This window comes from Populus alba, chromosome 2 (assembly GCF_005239225.2).
Source record: "Populus alba chromosome 2, ASM523922v2, whole genome shotgun sequence".
Classification (NCBI taxonomy): Eukaryota; Viridiplantae; Streptophyta; class Magnoliopsida; order Malpighiales; family Salicaceae; genus Populus; species Populus alba.
The window spans coordinates 13,994,656-14,012,518 of NC_133285.1; the positions used below are offsets into that span (position 1 = coordinate 13,994,656).

A 17,863-nucleotide genomic window follows, 5' to 3' on the forward strand; every position below is an offset into this window, starting at 1 on the left:
AACCTGGATGCATTGTGTAAACTGTCTGATGTGCCTCTATCATCAATTCTCTCCTCAGATCATCAACATCAGGTACACAAAGCCTATCCCTATATCTCAACACATCATCATCACCAATCACAAAACCTACAGCTTTACCTTGCTCAACCTCATTTCTAATCCTGAGTAGGGAATCATCTTTCTTCTGAGCTGCTTTTATCTTATCAAACAAATCTGACTTAACCTGAAAATGAGCAATCATTGCTCCAGCTTCACTAAAATCAAATCTGACTCCTTCATCCACTAACTCATGCAACTCCCTAATTAGAGGTCTTCGTACTTCCTGAATATGAGCTAAGCTCCCTGATGATTTTCTACTCAAAGCATCGGCAACTACATTTGCCCTACCCGGGTGGTACTGTATGGTACAATCATAATCCTTCAGTAGTTCCATCCATCTTCTCTGCCTCAGGTTTAGATCCCTCTGCTGAAAGATGTATTTCAAACTCTTGTGATCTGTAAAGATCTCACAAGTTTCACCATACAAGTAGTGCCTCCAAATCTTCAAAGCAAAAATTACAGCCGCCATCTCTAAATCATGTGTAGGATAGTTCTGTTCATGCTTCTTCAGCTGCCGTGAAGCATAGGCAATAACCTTGCCATGTTGCATTAGAACACATCCTAACCCCACTCTCGAAGCATCACAATACACTGTGTAACCACCAGAACCTGATGGTACTGCTAGAATAGGCGCTGTAGTCAATCTCTCCTTCAATTCTAAGAAACTTTTCTCACAAGCTTCAGACCACTGAAACTTAACATTTTTCTGCGTTAACTTAGTCAATGGTGCAGAAATCCGAGAAAAGTTCTCCACAAACCTCCGATAGTAGCCGGCCAAACCTAAGAAACTTCTAATCTCTGTCGTCGAAGTAGGCCTAAGCCACTGCTTAACTGCCTCAATCTTTTGAGGATCAACCTCAATCCCATTCCTTGACACTACATGCCCAAGAAATGCTACACTCTCCAACCAAAACTCACTCTTTGAGAACTTGCCATACAACTGATGATCTCGTAGAGTTTGAAGCACCATTCTCAAATGCTGCTCATGCTCCTCTCTAGACCTCGAATACACCAAAATATCATCAATAAAAACTATCACAAATCGATCAATAAATTGGCCAAACACTCTATTCATCAAGTCCATAAAAGCTGCTGGTGCATTCGTCAACCCAAAAGACATCACTAAGAACTCATAATGACCATACCGAGTTCTAAAAGCTGTCTTTGAAATGTCTGCCTCCCTAATCCTCAACTGATGATACCCAGATCGAAGATCGATCTTAGAAAAGAATTGAGCTCCCTGTAATTGATCAAACAAATCATCTATACGAGGGAGTGGGTATCTATTCCGAACTGTCACCCGATTCAATTGCCTATAATCTATACACAACCTCAATGACCCATCTTTCTTCTTCACAAACAACACCGGAGCTCCCCAAGGGGACACACTTGGTCGAATGAACTTTTTATCCAATAAATCCTGCAGCTGCTCCTTTAACTCTCTCAATTCTGCTGGCGCCATTCTATATGGTGCCATTGATATTGGTTCAGTGCCCGGAACCAAATCAATACAAAACTCAATCTCCCTATACGGAGGCAATCCAGGTAAGTCATCAGGAAATACATCGATAAACTCTCTTACTATATGGACTTTCTCTAACTGGGGAACTTCTTTCTCTACATCCACTATATATGCTAGGTAGCACTGTACCCCTTTTCGGGCCATTTTCCTCGAGATAGCCGACAACATAATTGATGGAGACTCAATCTTATCTCCTTGAAATACCAACCCAACTTCTTGATCTAGATCAAACATTATTTTCTTACCCCAACAATTTACCGAAGCCCTATGCTTAGCCAACCAATCCGTTCCTAAAATCACATCAAAATCAACCATATCTAAGACATTTAAGTCTCCCATAAAGATCTTATCTCCAATCTCTATTTCACAATCCAGATACACATACTTTACTACTATTAACTCATCTAAGGGAGTGGAGACTGAAATGGGGAATTTTAACAAGGTTGGTTGTTTATCTAACCTCATGGCAAAATATGGGGACACAAACGAATGAGTTACTCTCGTATTAAATAATATTTTTGATTTAAAAGAGCAAACAATAAGAATATGTTGAGGTGCAGATGTACTGCCCCACCTCTTATACCTTACACACAATAGGGACATCATCTTTATTGTCATTTACTCTAAGAGTATCAGTTGTTCGTCTATTCCTCGGCATTTCCTAAAATAAAAGTGAGAGCACTTAAGTCATGCTGGAACAATAGCATGATGATTATCACAGAATTATAGGAAAGCATATCTATCACAAGGAAGAAGACATACTTGATGAGAATTTAAAATTTCAAAAACAACAAACAAGACGATACGGATCCTGATGCTCCACTTATTATGAAATTAATTATATTATTGTTTCTTTAACCTAAAGCTCTGATACCAAGTTTTTCACGACCCGATTCCCGGATCCATGACCGGCACATAGGCAAGGTTCCTCTCCAAGGTTCCAAACCTATGCGAACCCAAACTTACATACAATCTTATCCTTCAAAACTCAATCAGAGTTGTTCAACGCAGCATAAACAACAAACTAACTTCATAATATAATGTAATTGTCTTAATACAAGAGTTAATATAATTTCATAGTTTTGGAGCACTAACTTGACATAAAAAGAAAGATACAAATTACAACCAAAAGCAGGTTCGGAAGGTTCAACAAAAGTAACCCGCTATCAAGCTATAAGCCTGAAAAGAATAAATAATGAGAGGGTGAGTTCAACAACTCAGTGAGTAGATAACGTTCAATATACACACACGAGGTAATATAGCAATGAGAAATATATATACAAGTATGGCTTTAGTTCTTATACGAAGGTTTATCAAATAGGCCATAACAAGAATATCATATGGTAGAACTCATCAGAAAATCAAAATGCAATGAGCATGAGGCTCCGTACTGTGGGATGATCAGTCCACACAGGTTGGTGTCTCCCCCGACCAACTAGGGTTCAGATACGATGTGCACAAAGACTAACACTACCCTGTTAGCATGGGTATTCTGACTGACATACCATAGGTTCATAATCATAATCAAACTAACATATTCATATCTCAAAGCTCAACTCATGACATCAATCAAATGAGGAGCTATCAATTCAGAATTCACTTCAAAATACAGACTGGTTCATATCAAGAATTCAGATTCAATAATTGATCATGCTTTATCATAACAAGGATAATAATCAATATATATTATCAAGAAGCATGATCCAATTCATATTAACAAATCAAATATTTATAATATTTCTCATGCATATGGAAAATTATCCACTCACCTGACTCAAAAGCAAACAGAAGCCAAAAGCAGACACTGAAGAAAATCCTACTAACGTCCCGTCGGTAGAATATCAGGATTATCTGAATACAAAGGAAATATTTTCAAGAACAAATCGAAAGAACATTTAACCTATCTAATACACTTAACTAAGGGTGTATTCCATAACCCTATATGTTTTTAAACTAACTAGTCACTTTTCTCAAAAACCCAAAATCTAACGGTTTTCTCGAAATCTAATACATAATAAAAACAACTAATAAAATTGGTAATAATTCACTAAGTAACCCTTAATTCTTCATCAAACTAATCTGCAAAAGCTAATATTACAGCTAGGGACTAATCTGGAATTTTTCCATAGTTTAGGGCCAAATTGTAACTTTTATCAAATGGAGGACCAAACTGAAATTTGTCATAAATCCATGAATATACTAAAATTCTGACCTTAATTAATCCTCAATTCTGCCCAGGATGTATCACTATGCTCCAGGGATCATTCTGGAATTTTACTAAATTGTTTAGGGTCAAATTGTACTTTTTGTCAAATTGGAGGACTAAATTGAAAGTGTTAAATTATCTTATCTATACAGTAATTATGTCCATAATTCATATGTTATTCTGTTCAGAATCTCGGAATATGCTCCAGGGACCAATTTGTAATTTTCCAAAGTTCGGGGACTAAACTGTAATTTTCGAAAATTGAGGGACCAAATTGAATTTTCGTCATCTTCAACCTCAAACCCAGAATTTCAACAGATCACCTACTGTTATCCCTTGATTTCTAACACAAATTCACCATTTAAACAAATCTCTAACTCAAAATCATCACAATCTTCCATAATCAACTAAATCATCAATTAAACACAACAATCAATCCCTAACCTTCAATTTAATTCATCAATTAAACCCAAAACACAAATTCTCAAAACCCTAACATTCATCAAAACTGAAATTAAAGTTGAATTAACATATTATACATATTAAACAACCTAAATCTTACCTTTTCCACTTATTTCCTCTAATTCCTTCCTTTTTCCCCTTATTTTCCCTTCTTTTCTCTTCTTCTTCTTTCTCCCTTCTCTCTCACGTTTCTGAATAATTCAGATCACACTTTCCCCTTTTTTTTTTTTTTTTTTTTTTTACTTCCTATTTTATATTTATCAATTATTGGTCAATTACCACACTACCCTTCAATCATTTATACCCTCTCTTTAAGCCTCCAAGGGCTTTATTGTATTTTCCAACTCATTTATTTCAAAACATTACACCAGAGCTATTAAGATCGAGGAAAATGGCTGTAAGGGCAGACTATGGTAGATATATAATGATGCAAGTATTTTGATGCTGTGAATGTTGAATGATGATTGTCAATGTTGCTGGAACTGGGCATAGAAAAGGAACAAACGGTAACAAAAATTCTCAAATCATTATTAAATTGAATATTGGAGATCTAAAACATGGAGCATCATACCCAAGAGAAGAGGTATAGTCAATTCTTTCCCTGATCCTATGTACTCGTCCAGGCTAAGCTCATGCAGCTGTTTTGGGTCATCTGGGACGGGTACCTTCCACTTTTTAACAGCAGCTACAAGTACTTGAGCCATCCTGGTGAGTGGACTCTCTGCAGGCAATTTGTGTCTGTAGAATGGAGTGCCCACCAAGAACACAATAATGGAAACTGCCAGACCCAGTGTTGGAAGGGCATAGCCAAGGGTCCAACCCACATTATCTTGAATGTAAACTAAGAAGGTGTTTGAGAACAAGGTGCCAAAGAAAATGCTAAACATCCACCAATTAAAGAATGATAGCTTTCGGTCTTCTTTAGGTTAAAAACCATCAAATTGATCAGCCCCCATGGTGGATATGCTAGGCTTGGTTCCACCAGAACCAGCTGCTAATGCTATTATGTACAACGCACCATAGAATATGTCCTTCTGTAAAGCAGATGCCTTTAGTCACATCCCGCTTCTTTGATACCATGTCCACAAGATGTAGGCCTCAGTGTTGGCACCGAAACAGCCAGGGTTAACAGGGACATTTCCTGTTTAATTACACAAGTTAGAGAAAAAATGAAGTGATTAGTTTGAATACATCAGGATAGCATGCTAAGATATTGTCACTTGCATCCCTCTTGAAAAAAGAAAAATGAAGCATATCTGAACAGGTTAACAATACAACGCACCCAGGACTTCTTTTTCCAACCGTTATTTCATAACAGTCACCCTTGTCTCTGTGGCCTCATCCCTTAGTACCACAAGCACAATCCGTGACCCAGAATCATCTATGACCATCATATCCAACATATATCAGTGCCTGTCACTACAGCTGAATAAGAATGACAAACACAGAGCTCAACATACCTCTACATTTCTGTACAGAATTTTCAACAATCTGCACATCGTATTTAAGAAGTATTCAAGGCAGGTGCATATATAATCAAACTGTGCTAAATAATTAATTGGTATTGCAGGATGGATCAAACTTGTGAGTACCACTATACAAGATAGAGTAGAAAGCAAATAGAAAGGTGACTTTTGAGGCAATAACATATTAAGGCCAGATGCGAAATAGTCAAGGGGCAAAAATAAATGGCAATGGAAGAATTTTCATTTTTATCATATATATCTGGATTACCTTTTTCATGTAAGATTGAACTACGCCTCTGCTCCACTGTCTTTGCTTTTCCTTAATCCCAAACAAATGTGCAGTAACATCCAGTGAACTTTAAATGCCACGCTGATACAAAACAAACCATAGTTCAGGTACATAGCCCGCTAGCTTCATCTGCCCATCTAATTCAGCCAGCAACGAGTAAATCTCATCAGAAGCTGCATGAGTTTTATCAGATGCCGCAAATTGATGAACTTGACTTTCCATCTCGATCCAACTGGACCCAGGGCTTCTTTTTTCTACCCCCTGCTCCTTCATGGTTAACCTGATCTTTGCAGCCTCGCCCCATCTGTTAACTTCAGCATTCATGTTAACCATAAGAGTGTAATATCCACTGTTGCCAGGCTCCAAAACCATCAATTTATTAGCAGCAACTTGAGCAATCTCCAAGTTCCTGTGAAGCTTACATCCACTTAGCAACGCACCCCAGATAACAGCATTAGGTTCCACCTTCATTGTTCTTATCAATTGCAGTGCTTCTTCAAGCAAGCCAGCTTTGCTCAAGAGATCAACCATGCATCCATAATGTTCAACTCCAGGAGGGATGGAATGATCTCGTGTCATACTCGCAAACCTCTTACGACCTTCTTCAATAAGTCCTGCATGATTGCAGGCACTTAAAACACTTACAAATGTAACCCCATTTGGCTTAATTTTCTCCCTCTCCATCTTTTCAAACATTGCCAGTGCTTCTTCTGCATATCCATGAACAGCAAGCCCTTCAATCACTGAATTCCAACAGAACAAGTTCTTCTCTTGCAACTTGAAGAACATCAAAAGGGACCTATCTAGACTCCCACACTTGGCATACATATCAATCAATGCCGAACCTATGTAGACATCAAGTTTAAATCCATGCTGCATAATGTAGTAATGTATTTCCTTCCCCAAGTCAAGGGCTCCAAGATGAGCACAAGCTGAAATCACAGTTGCCATGGTCACTTCATCTGGGCCGATCCCATGTTTTGCCATCTCATTAAAAACCCCCAATGCTTCTCTAAATCTCTTATTCTGAGAATAACAATTGATCATTGTAGTCCATGAAATAATATCTCTTGCAGGCATTTGATTAAACAACAACTCCGCCACATCAACTTCTCTCAATCTTGCATACCCATCAATCAAAGTATTCCAAGTAGCTAAATTCCTATCAGGCATCATATCAAACAATCTCCCAGCAGAACTCATATCACCGACCCGCACAAGACCAGAAATCATTGTAGTCCAAGCAAAGACATCTCTTTCAGGCATTTCATCAAACACCCTTACAGATTCTTCAATTCTACCCATACTTGAGTACAAATCAACCAAAGAAGTTTGAACAAACACGTGTGAATCAAACCCATTTCTCCAAACATGACCATGAACAGCTTCTGCAAACCTCAACTGTGATACCAAGCCACAAGCTTTTTATCAACGAAGGAAATGTATAACTTGTAGGAGAAACATTAGCTCTTAGCATTTGAACGTACAATTCAAGAGCCTGAACTGGTTGATAGCTTTGAACAAACCCTTTAATCATTGCATTATACACAAAAACATTAGGATTTTCCATCTGGGTATAGGCTAAAACTGCATAATCCATACGGTTAAAAGTAGAAAGAGCTGATATAAATTGATTCATTAAGTAACAATCTTGGTTTGTATTGGTTTTGACCATGACAGCATACATGGATTGTAGCTGTTTCAGCTTGGTGCAGTGCTTTAAGTGGTTAACTATGGTTTGAATTGAATAACAGTTAGAAGACATTCTATCTTTCGGATTTTCTTGTGGGTTTCTTGATTCTGAGACAATCTTTTGCTATTTAAGGAAGGATGAAGTCACCAGATTATGACAAGTTTTTGCCTTTTGAGGTTAAACTTTCATGTCTGTCTTGACGTAATCCATTCCCTTGTCTAGGCCTCAGCATGGATGTTTTTTTACAGGTTCGAGACCTCTTGTATAAAAAAACTTAAGTACTAAATAGAGTAAAATTCTCAAGGTTATTGAAAGAAAAATATCGGGTAAAACTTGTATCTAGGGTTGGCCAGTGGAGGTATTGAATGAATGTGAAAGTTTTGTTTGAATTTCTTATGAATTTGTGTGTGTATACTCTATTTTGATGGCTTAAAATTGAATGAATAGATGCTATTGTAACAGTCATGAATTTGTGTGTGTAGAAGCTGTTTCGATAACTTAAAATTGGATGAATAGATGCTGCTCTAACGACAATGAATTTGTGTTTAAAGGCTGATGCGATGGCTTAAAGTTGGACAAATAGAGGCTGCTGTGACAGCCATGAATTTGAGCATGTAAAAGGGCAGTTTGATAGCCTAAAAGTGCACGGACATGGGCTGTTGTAATAGTCATAAACTTGCGGGTACAGGGGCTGTTTTGATAGCCCAATAGTGTACGAACATGGTGCCATGGCAGCCATAAACGTGTGAGAATAGAGGCTGTAATGAGAGCAAAAAGTATTTAAATATGGACTGTGAGAAATGATCCATCATAAAAAGAAAAAATTGTGAGTGTGTATAGGTAAAGGTTGTTATGGCCATAAGAAAATACAAGTACGCTAAAGTTATTGCATTATAAGTGTGAAGGTGTAATAATGTGGATATTAAAAGCTAACATATTCAAATAATAAATTGGAGAAAAATATAGCAAGATTGCAAGTCTTATTAAAATTGGTTAAATTCCTAGTTTAAAGAATTTGGGAGGACTTGTGAAATTAATTGCAATTTAATTGAATTTTTTTGACATTTCATCTTAAATGCTATTGTGTGAAGAAAAATGTGGATAAGATTGAGTTAAACTAAGTAGGCAAGTTAAAGAAATTACACATCTGAGTTAATGATTTTGTGAAAATTTGAAAGTCAATGTGTGTAAAATTTTGAAAAATATAGATGAAAAATATTGAGCAAAAAGAATTTAATTGAATGAGTTAATTGTATGCTAATAAGTATACCTCTTGGAAATTTCAGCAAGGGCATTCATAACTAGGACTTACACAAAGGGAGCTCGTGAAACTATAATATCAGATAGATGCTTAACACCTCGTTTCATTTAAATTTTATAATTTTCTTTTCATTGTTATTTTTCTTAAATGTTGTATCATTGATGACTGAATTTAGAAATGGAAATAATAAAAATTATGTTTTGAGATTGAGTTATCCAATGACTCGACTCTAAATAAGAAATTATAAAGTACATTTAAAAGAGAGATTTGAATTAAATTAAGTATAAATGTGTAATTGGCTATACTCGTTGACTGAAAAATTTTCTGATACTTAGCTTATCATGTTAATGTAGCTAAGGAATTAATATCAATACTAATCAATATATTGATAAACATGTAAGATATTCTTCTAATACTTATCCTATCATGTTAACGGTAGCTAAAGAATTGATATCGAAATTGATAGACATGTAAGATGCTCTAGTACTTAGCTTATTGTGTTAACGATAGCTAAGGAATTGATATCAATATTAATTTATATATTGATAGACATGCAACATGTTCTAGTACTTAGCCTATCGTGTTAATGGTAGCTAATGAATTGATATTGATATTAATCGATATATTGATAGATATGTAAGATGTTATAATATTTAGCCTATCATGTTAATGACAACTAAGAAATTGATATCGATATTAATCAATATATTGAAATACATGAAAGATGTTTTAATACTTAGCCTATCGTGTCTGATGATAGTTAAGAGAGTGATAGTTGTGTTAACAGTTTTATTGATAGAACATAAAAGGATGTCTGATACTTAGTCAACCATGTTGACGATGATTATCGAGATGAATTTGATTTATTCAATGATTTATGTATACAATGATTATAATGAAGAATAAAATATTTAGTCACTACTGTGGACAATGACTAAGGAAACTGATATGAATTTTATGTTGGATAATTTGACTGTTCTTTATTGATATATATGGATTAATAAATTTTAAATGTGGTGGTGAAAATATGGAATCATTACAAATATTAAATTAATTTTGTTAGTTTTGGGAAACACAATTTTGAAATAATAAATTAATATCTAATTTCATGTTTTAAAATACTATCTATATTCTTTGCAGGTACATCTCATTCAGTAGGGCTACACTGATATTAGTCATTAGCTTTTATTTTGCTAGGTATATAGTTTATGTAACCTATGTACTATGTCATTGTAATAATTTCCTTTTGAAATATTTATTTATGTAACCTTACTTAAATATTGTAAATTAAACTCTTTCGTGTTAAATTTCTCCATGCATTAATTATGTTGATCATATAGTATATTAATGAAAGAGAATACAAATATCGATATAATTTACAATGAATGAATGTGGGAAATTCTAATGGATTAATCAATGAATTGGTGGTATGCTTGAGGCATCCTTGTGGAGCTTATAAAAATGTGTCTTATGTAGGATGTGACATGATAAATTTTAGATATAGCTTCGTATATGGGAGACTCTACTAAATTTTTGTCAAATTTGACAAATCCTTTAAACAAGTGCTTAGATATATTATGAGTTATGCCATGTATGTTGTTCTAGGAAAGAAATGTAGGAAGATAAGATTTGATATTATGGTGAATATAAATGTTAATCCGTTTAAATTTAGAATACATATAAAAAAAACAAGGATGCCTTAATGGTATCATGATAATAAATAATTGATGATATTATTTCCATTTTCCCTATGACTTAGACCATTAAGGCCTATTTTGGTGGGTTTTTGCCTTGGATTTCGGGCTTTGTTAGTTCTGGCCTGTATGTGCTCATTTTGGTGGATATTTGCCTTGGATTTTATGCCTCACTAGTCCTAGCCCGTTTGGCCTATTTCGGTGGGTATTTTTTTTAGATTTGAACTTGGCCTGTTAAAGCTCGTTTTTGTAGGTATTTTCCTTAGTTTTCGATGCTGGTTTTGGTGAGTATTTTCCTTCGATTACGGGTTGGTTGGGCCTGACTCATCGAGGCCCAATTCAGTGGGTATTTTCCTTGGATTCTAGGTCTAGATGGTCTCAACCCTTCGGGGCTTATTTTGTTGGATATTTGCATTGATTTTTATGGTCAGTTAGTCTCGATCCATTGGGGCTTGGTTTAGTAGGATTTGCCTTGGATTTTAAACCCGATTGGTCCTGGCTTGTTTGGGCACGAATTAATAGGTGTTTGCAATGAATTTTGGGTTGGATGGGTCCTAGTTTGTTGAGGCCTGTTTTGATGGGCATTTTTCTTGGATTTTAGGCTTGGATAGTCTTAGCCGGTATGAGCCCATTTTAATGGGTATTTGCCTTGGATTTTAGGCTTAGGAGGTCCTGGTCTATTAGGGCCCATTTCGGTAGGTATTTGACTTAGATTCCAGGCTTGGTTGGTCTTGGTGTGTCAAGGTTCGTGTCCCTGGGTATTTGCCTTGGTTTTTGAGCTTGATTGATCTTATCAAGTCAAGGCTTGTTTCAGCGGGTATTTGCCTTGTTTTTCAAGCATAGTTGGTCTCAGACCATGAAGGCCCGACTCGATAACTATTTGGTTTTGATTTCAGGCTCGATTTGACCTTGCCCTCCAATGCTTGTCTAGTTAATATTTTCCATGGTTTTCGGGCCTAGTTGGTCCCAATATGTTGGGTCCCATTTTGGTGGGTATTTACCTTTTTTAGGCTTGGTTGGTTTTGACACGTCGTGGACCATTTCAATGTTTATTTGCATTGGTTTTTAGGCTTTAGTTGGTAACGACTCGATATGACTTGGTTTGGTGGGTATTTGCCTTGAATTTGGGGCTTGGTTTGTCCTTACCCTTCAAGGCATGTTTCAGTAGATATTTTCCTTTGTTTTCAAGCTCGATTTGTTAAAGCCTATTGTGGCTCATTTTAGAAGTATTTGCCTTAATTTTTTATGTGTATTTGCCTAATTTTTCAGGCTCGGTTGATCCATGCCTGTCTCAATATATATTTACCTTAGTTTTTGGGCCTGATTTGTCTAGGTTCATCGGGGGCCATTTGAGTTTTTATTTTCCTTGAGTTTTAGGCTCTAGCTAGTTTTGGCCATCAGGGCCTGTTTTAGTAGATATTTTCCTTATTTTTTAGGCTTGGTTGGTCATGGCCCATGGGGGCTAATTTTAAGATGTTTTTGACTTGGTTTTTGGGTTATGTTAGTCTTGGCTTGTTAAATCCTATTTTGGTGAGTATTTGCCTTAGTTTTCAAGCCTAATTGTTCCCAACACATTGGGGCCCTTTTCTATGTGTATTCGCCTTGATTTTGGGCCTAGTTGATCCCTATTTGTCAGGGCCCATTTATATGGGTATTTGCCTTGGTTTTTTGGCGTGTTTGGTAGTGACTTGTTGTGCTTGTTTTGGTTGGTATTTGCCTTGGTTTTCATGTCTGGTTGGTTCCAGATCATAATGGTCCTTTTCATGGGTATTTGCCTTAGTTTTCATGCTCGATTGGTGACGGTCCATCATGGCTCATTTTTGTTGGTTTTTACGTTGATTTTCAGGGTTGGTTGGTCCTGACCTATCAGGGGCCATTCTAGTGTGTAATTGCCTTGGTTTTTTGTCCAGATTGACCCTGGGTTGTCGATGCCTGTTTTGAAGGGTATTTTTCATGGTTTTTAGATTTGGTTGATCTAATAACATCAGGGTTTGTGTTAGTAGGTATTTGCCTTGGTTTTCAAGCATGGATGGTCTTGACCTATTAGGGCTCGATTCAGTGAGTAGTTGCCTTTGATTTTAGGCTTGGAATGACCTAGCCTATCAATACCCATTTCGGTGGGTAGTTGTTTTTTTCTTTGTGGGCCCAATTGGTCCCGACACATCGAGGATTGTTTTAGTGTGTATTTGCCTTGAATTTAAAACCTTGTTTATCCCCACCTTTCAGGGCTCATTTTGGTTGGTATTTTCCTTTATCTTCGGGCATAGCTAGTCCCGTCCCATCAGAGCTTATTTTAGTGTGTATTTGCCTAGTTTTTTAGACCGATTTGGTCCTAACTCGTTTTAATGAATGTTTACCTTGGTTTTTACTCTTGATTCGCCCTAGTCCATCGGGGGCCATTTCAGTGTGTATTTGCCTTGGGTTTTGGTTATAGTTGGTTTTGGCTGTTGGGTTTTACAAGTTATTTTTCTTAGTTTTTTGGTTGGGTTGTCTTGTCCCATCAGGACCCATTTTGGTGGGTACTAGCCTTTGTTTTCAGTCCTTGTTGGTCCCAGCACATCAGAGCTCATTTTCATGTGTAATTGCCTTAGTTTTCAAGCTTGGTTGGTCCTTACTCGTTGGGGTCTATTTTGTTGGGTATTTGCCAAAGGTTTTGGGCCTAGTTTATCTTGGCTTGTTTGGGCATATTTTGGTGGTTATTTGCCTTGGTTGTGGGGTTAAGTGGATCACGACCCATCACATCCTATTTTGGTGGGTATTTGCCTTGGTTTTTGAGCCTATCTAGTCCTGGCTTGTTGTTGTCGTTTTAGTGGTTATTTGCCTTTGTTTTCAGGCCTAGTTGATTTCGAACTGTTGTGACCCATTTCATAGGTATTTGCCTTGGTTTTCAGGCCTTGTTGGTGATGGTCTGTTAAGGCTAATTTTTTTTTGTATTTGCTTTGGTTTTCGAGGCCAAGTTGGTCTCAACTTATCGGGGGTTGTTTTAGTGTGTAATTGCCTTGGTTTTTAGTCCAGGTTAGTCTTGGATTTTGATGAAATTTTATAAGAAGTCTCCTAATATATTTTTATATCTTGTATTAAAATTTTAGGGTAATCAAAGTTCTATAAAGTCTTGTAAAATTATTGATGGTCCAATAAAATACAAAAAAATGACACATAGACTATGTAATGATGTTTTTGTAAATAAAAACTAGAAAATCCCTTCCTCTTTTCTTAAGGCTGACAGCTAGATTAGGAAAGAAAAACATCTTCTTCTCATTTGTTTTCTCCTCCAATACGATTGCATGTCCTTCTAGATAGAGAGCTTAAGATAAATTTTGTGTAAACAAAAAAAGAGAAGCAATAGGGAATATAGAGAAAGAGGGTTGGTTTTGACAATAAGAAATAAGAGAGAGTAGCTAGAAATTGGGAAGGAGAAATAAGTAGAAGAAGAAGAGTTCGTCAAGAAACCCTTCAATTGAACTCAAACTTAGCTGGTAAGATGTTTCTTAATCCTCATTTCATGGTTCTAGTAGTTTTAGAAGGAGGGAAAGAAAAAAGAAACCCAAATTATCAATTCTAGGGTTCCAGTACAAATTTGGAGAAAAATGCTATTTTGTTGCTAATCTTTTAAACTAACATGAATTCACTTGAAAGTGGATTTGGTGTAAGTTTCAGTCTATAAATCCGGTGAGTGAATTCAACATTATTTTTTAAAAAAAGTTAAATAGTTAAAAAAATAAAAAAAAAATCATTGAGTTTTGATCGAATGTTTCTATTGTATCCATAAAATCTATCGTAGATCAAGTTTCATATTAGCCCGGCCAAGTTTAATAACAGTTTGAAGTACAGTGTTATAGGTCATTGCTAAAGACAAACCATTGTTACCGAAATGAAATTTATGTTTCTAAATCAAAAGACATTTCTTATAGCAAGTGATGATACAATAAGCTCCATAGGACATCGAATACCCAACCTACGAGTCTTCATTGTAAATTCTGAACAGGACTTTTGCCAGAGGAAGTTTCCATTGCTCTCTGCAGATCCCTTTTGGAGTCCATTTCGACATTATAAACAAAGTAGTTTGCCACAAGCAAAAAGAGGAGGAAGTTGAGAAAGCCCAAGATGGCCAAGAATGCATAATAATAGTCTATGCGAGAGAGATTTAGATTGTCCAAAATCCACCCTTTATGGCCATGTTTCTTAGTGATCCCAGAAACCGATGACAGGATAAAACTGCTGAGGTAATTCCCAACTCCAATACTGCTACAGAAATATGAAGTCCCCAAGCTTTTCATTCCTTCCGGGGCCTGGTCATAGAAAAACTCTAGCTTGGCTACGTCCAAGAACGTATCAGAAATCCCTACTATAGCAAACTGAGGTAGGAGTACAAAAATGCTGAGAGGCACTACTTCTAGTCTGCCTACAATATTATGTTCTCTTGCAACACTAAGTCTTTTCCTTTCAACTACGAAAGCTATGAACATGACAATAATATGCAAGATCATACCAATCCCCATTCTCTGCAGCAAAGTAATCCCTCTTGGGTTTTTTGTGTAGTGTCTAGCTATTGGGACCAAGCAACGATCATACAACACGAGGCTTCCCATCATGAAGATTGTCACGAATGCTCCGAGGCATGCCGGAGGGATTTCGAAATGGGGTCCCATGCTTCTGTCTAAGGTTGTCCCTTGTTTGACGAAAAACGTGCTTAATTGAGCTACCATGGCACTAGGTATGAGCGTGACCATTAAAACAGGAAGCATTTTTATCATTTGCTTGGTTTCTTCAACTTGAGTCACTGGACATAGCATCCAGGGTGACGTTGGTCCACTCTTTACAGCAGCTTTGTCAAGCAATCTGCCAGTGCACAAATATGGAGATTAAGGTAGCTAGTAATGAGTTATAACAACTGTGGAAAATAATATTAGGTACAAATTAAACAGTTTAGCTAATAATTTGTGAAACTTAGAGGATCGACCTTAAGATATAGGTATGGTCAATCCTATTTCTTGCAGATTTAGCAGACTCTTCTATCCCTAGTTCGTGAAGCTCTTTTGGATCCTTTGGGAGGCTAACCTTCCACTTCCTAACAGCAGCCACAAGTACTTGTGCCATCTTGGTGAACGGACTCCCTGCAGGCAATTTGTGCCTATAGAATGAATTGCCGGCAAAGAACACAATGATCGAAAGTGCGAGCCCCAAGGTAGGAATGCCATAACCAAGGCCCCAACCTACGTTGTCTTGTATGTAAACCAAGAATGTGTTTGAGAAAAGAGTGCCGAAGAAAATACTGAACATCCACCAGTTGAAGAATGAGAGCTTCTGCTGCTTTTCCTTGGGTTCAAGATCGTCGAATTGGTCTGCCCCCATGGTAGAGATGTTGGGCTTGGTTCCACCAGTACCAACTGCTATTATGTATAGTGCACCGTAGAATATGCCCTTTTGTAAGGCTGAGGCCGTTTTGTCACATCCCTGGTCTTTGATGCCATGACCGCAGGATGGTGGCCTCAGGGCAGGCACCGAAACAGCCAGGGTTAACAGGGACATTCCCTGTTTGGTTATACATGTTGGAGGATCAAATGATCAGTTACTTTGAAGCCATGAGAACGTTGTTCAACTCAAGTAATGAAGATGTCGTCCCAAGAAAATTGAAACATTAAGAGTAAGATGATTTTGTAGAAATTAAGACTTAATTGTTACCAATAGATAAATTCCTGATGCAATGACAAAAGTCCTGAATCGGCCGAGATGAGCATCTGCAATGTAAGCACCCAAAATCGGCAATATCCATACAGTACCAACCCAGTTAGTGACATTGTTTGAAGATGTTACAGTGCCTTCATGGAGCTTCCTTGTCAAATACAACACCAGATTCGATACTATCCCGTAGTATGCCATCCTCTCAAACACTTCATACCCTATCATTGAGACCACAACAACATACACTGTTACAAAATGGAAGCAAAAGCTTACTCATTTGGAGCCAAACTTGATAGGGCTATTTCATGGCTAGTACACATGTAGTAGCTAGCAAGGAGATTAACTTAGCAACTTACCTAATATAAAGGAACAAGCTTTCCATCTTCCTGACTTTGATCTTAACGCAGGATTGCCCTTGATGTCCACAGTCCCATCTTCTGTATAATCTTTGCTTCCATCTGCAGCTCCCTTTTCTTCTACTTTACAGATCATGGTGGAGATATATGGTATAGGAACTCAAGGTGATCTTGGTACCAATATCATGTTAATAAGTAGCCTTTATAAAGGATTAGATTGACGTTTAGCACAAGCAAATTCAACAGTACTGTGTTAGGTAAAATATGATTTTCAAGTAACTTTGAATTTGCATCGGTACATCACTTTCTTGTGAAATCCTTATTGTATTCAAAAACTATATATTACGTAGGATCAGAAAATATTATTTACATTATTCTTTATCGTAACTTATTTGCAACCTTCCAAAACTTGCTCTTGCTTTCGTTTTCACCTCCATTACCATCTCAGGGTATCTATCTGTCTTACAACATGAAAGCTAGCTTTGGCTCCTTTTGTTTGGTGCTATAGCTAGTTCACTGTTCACTTGCCTACTCTAACTCACTGCTGACAAACCTAGAAGCAAGGAAGCAGCTAGCATCAAGAGATGTCTTCATCAAAGAAAATATCCACTAAAAACAAAGTGAAAAACGTGGGAGAGGGGAAGGAAAAGGCTATGAACTGCACGAATTATTTCCAATCCAGAAAATTATGTTCACATTTCTTAGTAAAATTCTGGATTTTCTTGCTGTCCTGGAGAGGAGAAAACGTTCGAGAGCTATCACCAGAATCTATAATGCAGGAAAAATGTTAAAAATTAAGCTACAATAAATCCAATGCTAGCAATGATGCATGCAGCATCCGCTATTCGGCAAGAAAATCCCATGTCTATATGAACACATGCTTGTATCAACTAGCTATAATTACAATATATTGCTAGCTAATTGTAATGTTTTGAAATAAATGAGTTGGAAAATACAATAAAGCCCTTGAAGGCTTAAAAGTTGGAATAAATGATTGAGGGGTATAGTTGTAATTGGACAAATAGTTGATATATATAAATAGGAAGTAAAAAAAAAAAAGAAAAAGAAGTGTGATCTGAAATATTGGAAGAACAAACCGTAAGAGAGAAAAGAGGAAGAAGAAGAAAAGAAAG

The 17,863-nt window shown here is 36.8% G+C and overlaps 3 protein-coding genes across 3 annotated transcripts; all 3 read right to left on the reverse strand.

Annotated features, from left to right (window-relative positions):
* Window positions 1–2,265: 2,265 nt before the first annotated feature.
* Window positions 2,266–5,680, reverse strand: LOC140954277 (protein NRT1/ PTR FAMILY 5.2-like). Its single transcript, XM_073407707.1, has 5 exons — window positions 5,612–5,680; window positions 5,367–5,430; window positions 5,224–5,289; window positions 4,861–5,130; window positions 2,266–2,282 (listed from the first exon to the last, which is right to left on the reverse strand). Exons 1-5 carry the CDS (start codon window positions 5,678–5,680, stop codon window positions 2,266–2,268), a joined length of 486 nt encoding a protein of 161 aa, XP_073263808.1.
* On the reverse strand, window positions 2,637–8,164 carry LOC118050008 (pentatricopeptide repeat-containing protein At1g06143-like). The gene is given in 5 exon segments (XM_073407468.1): window positions 2,637–2,800; window positions 3,391–3,472; window positions 4,390–5,430; window positions 5,572–7,469; window positions 7,471–8,164. Coding segments are annotated over 2 exon segments (1,695 nt in total). The 5' UTR covers window positions 7,810–8,164; the 3' UTR covers window positions 2,637–2,800; window positions 3,391–3,472; window positions 4,390–5,430; window positions 5,572–6,113.
* A 6,332-nt stretch (window positions 8,165–14,496) lies between these two features.
* LOC118050007 (protein NRT1/ PTR FAMILY 5.2) lies at window positions 14,497–16,889 on the reverse strand. Its single transcript, XM_035060204.2, has 4 exons — window positions 16,731–16,889; window positions 16,375–16,592; window positions 15,653–16,224; window positions 14,497–15,531 (listed from the first exon to the last, which is right to left on the reverse strand). The coding sequence occupies exons 1-4, from the start codon at window positions 16,864–16,866 to the stop codon at window positions 14,658–14,660; spliced, it is 1,800 nt and encodes a 599-aa protein (XP_034916095.1). The 5' UTR covers window positions 16,867–16,889; the 3' UTR covers window positions 14,497–14,657.
* Window positions 16,890–17,863: the final 974 nt, after the last annotated feature.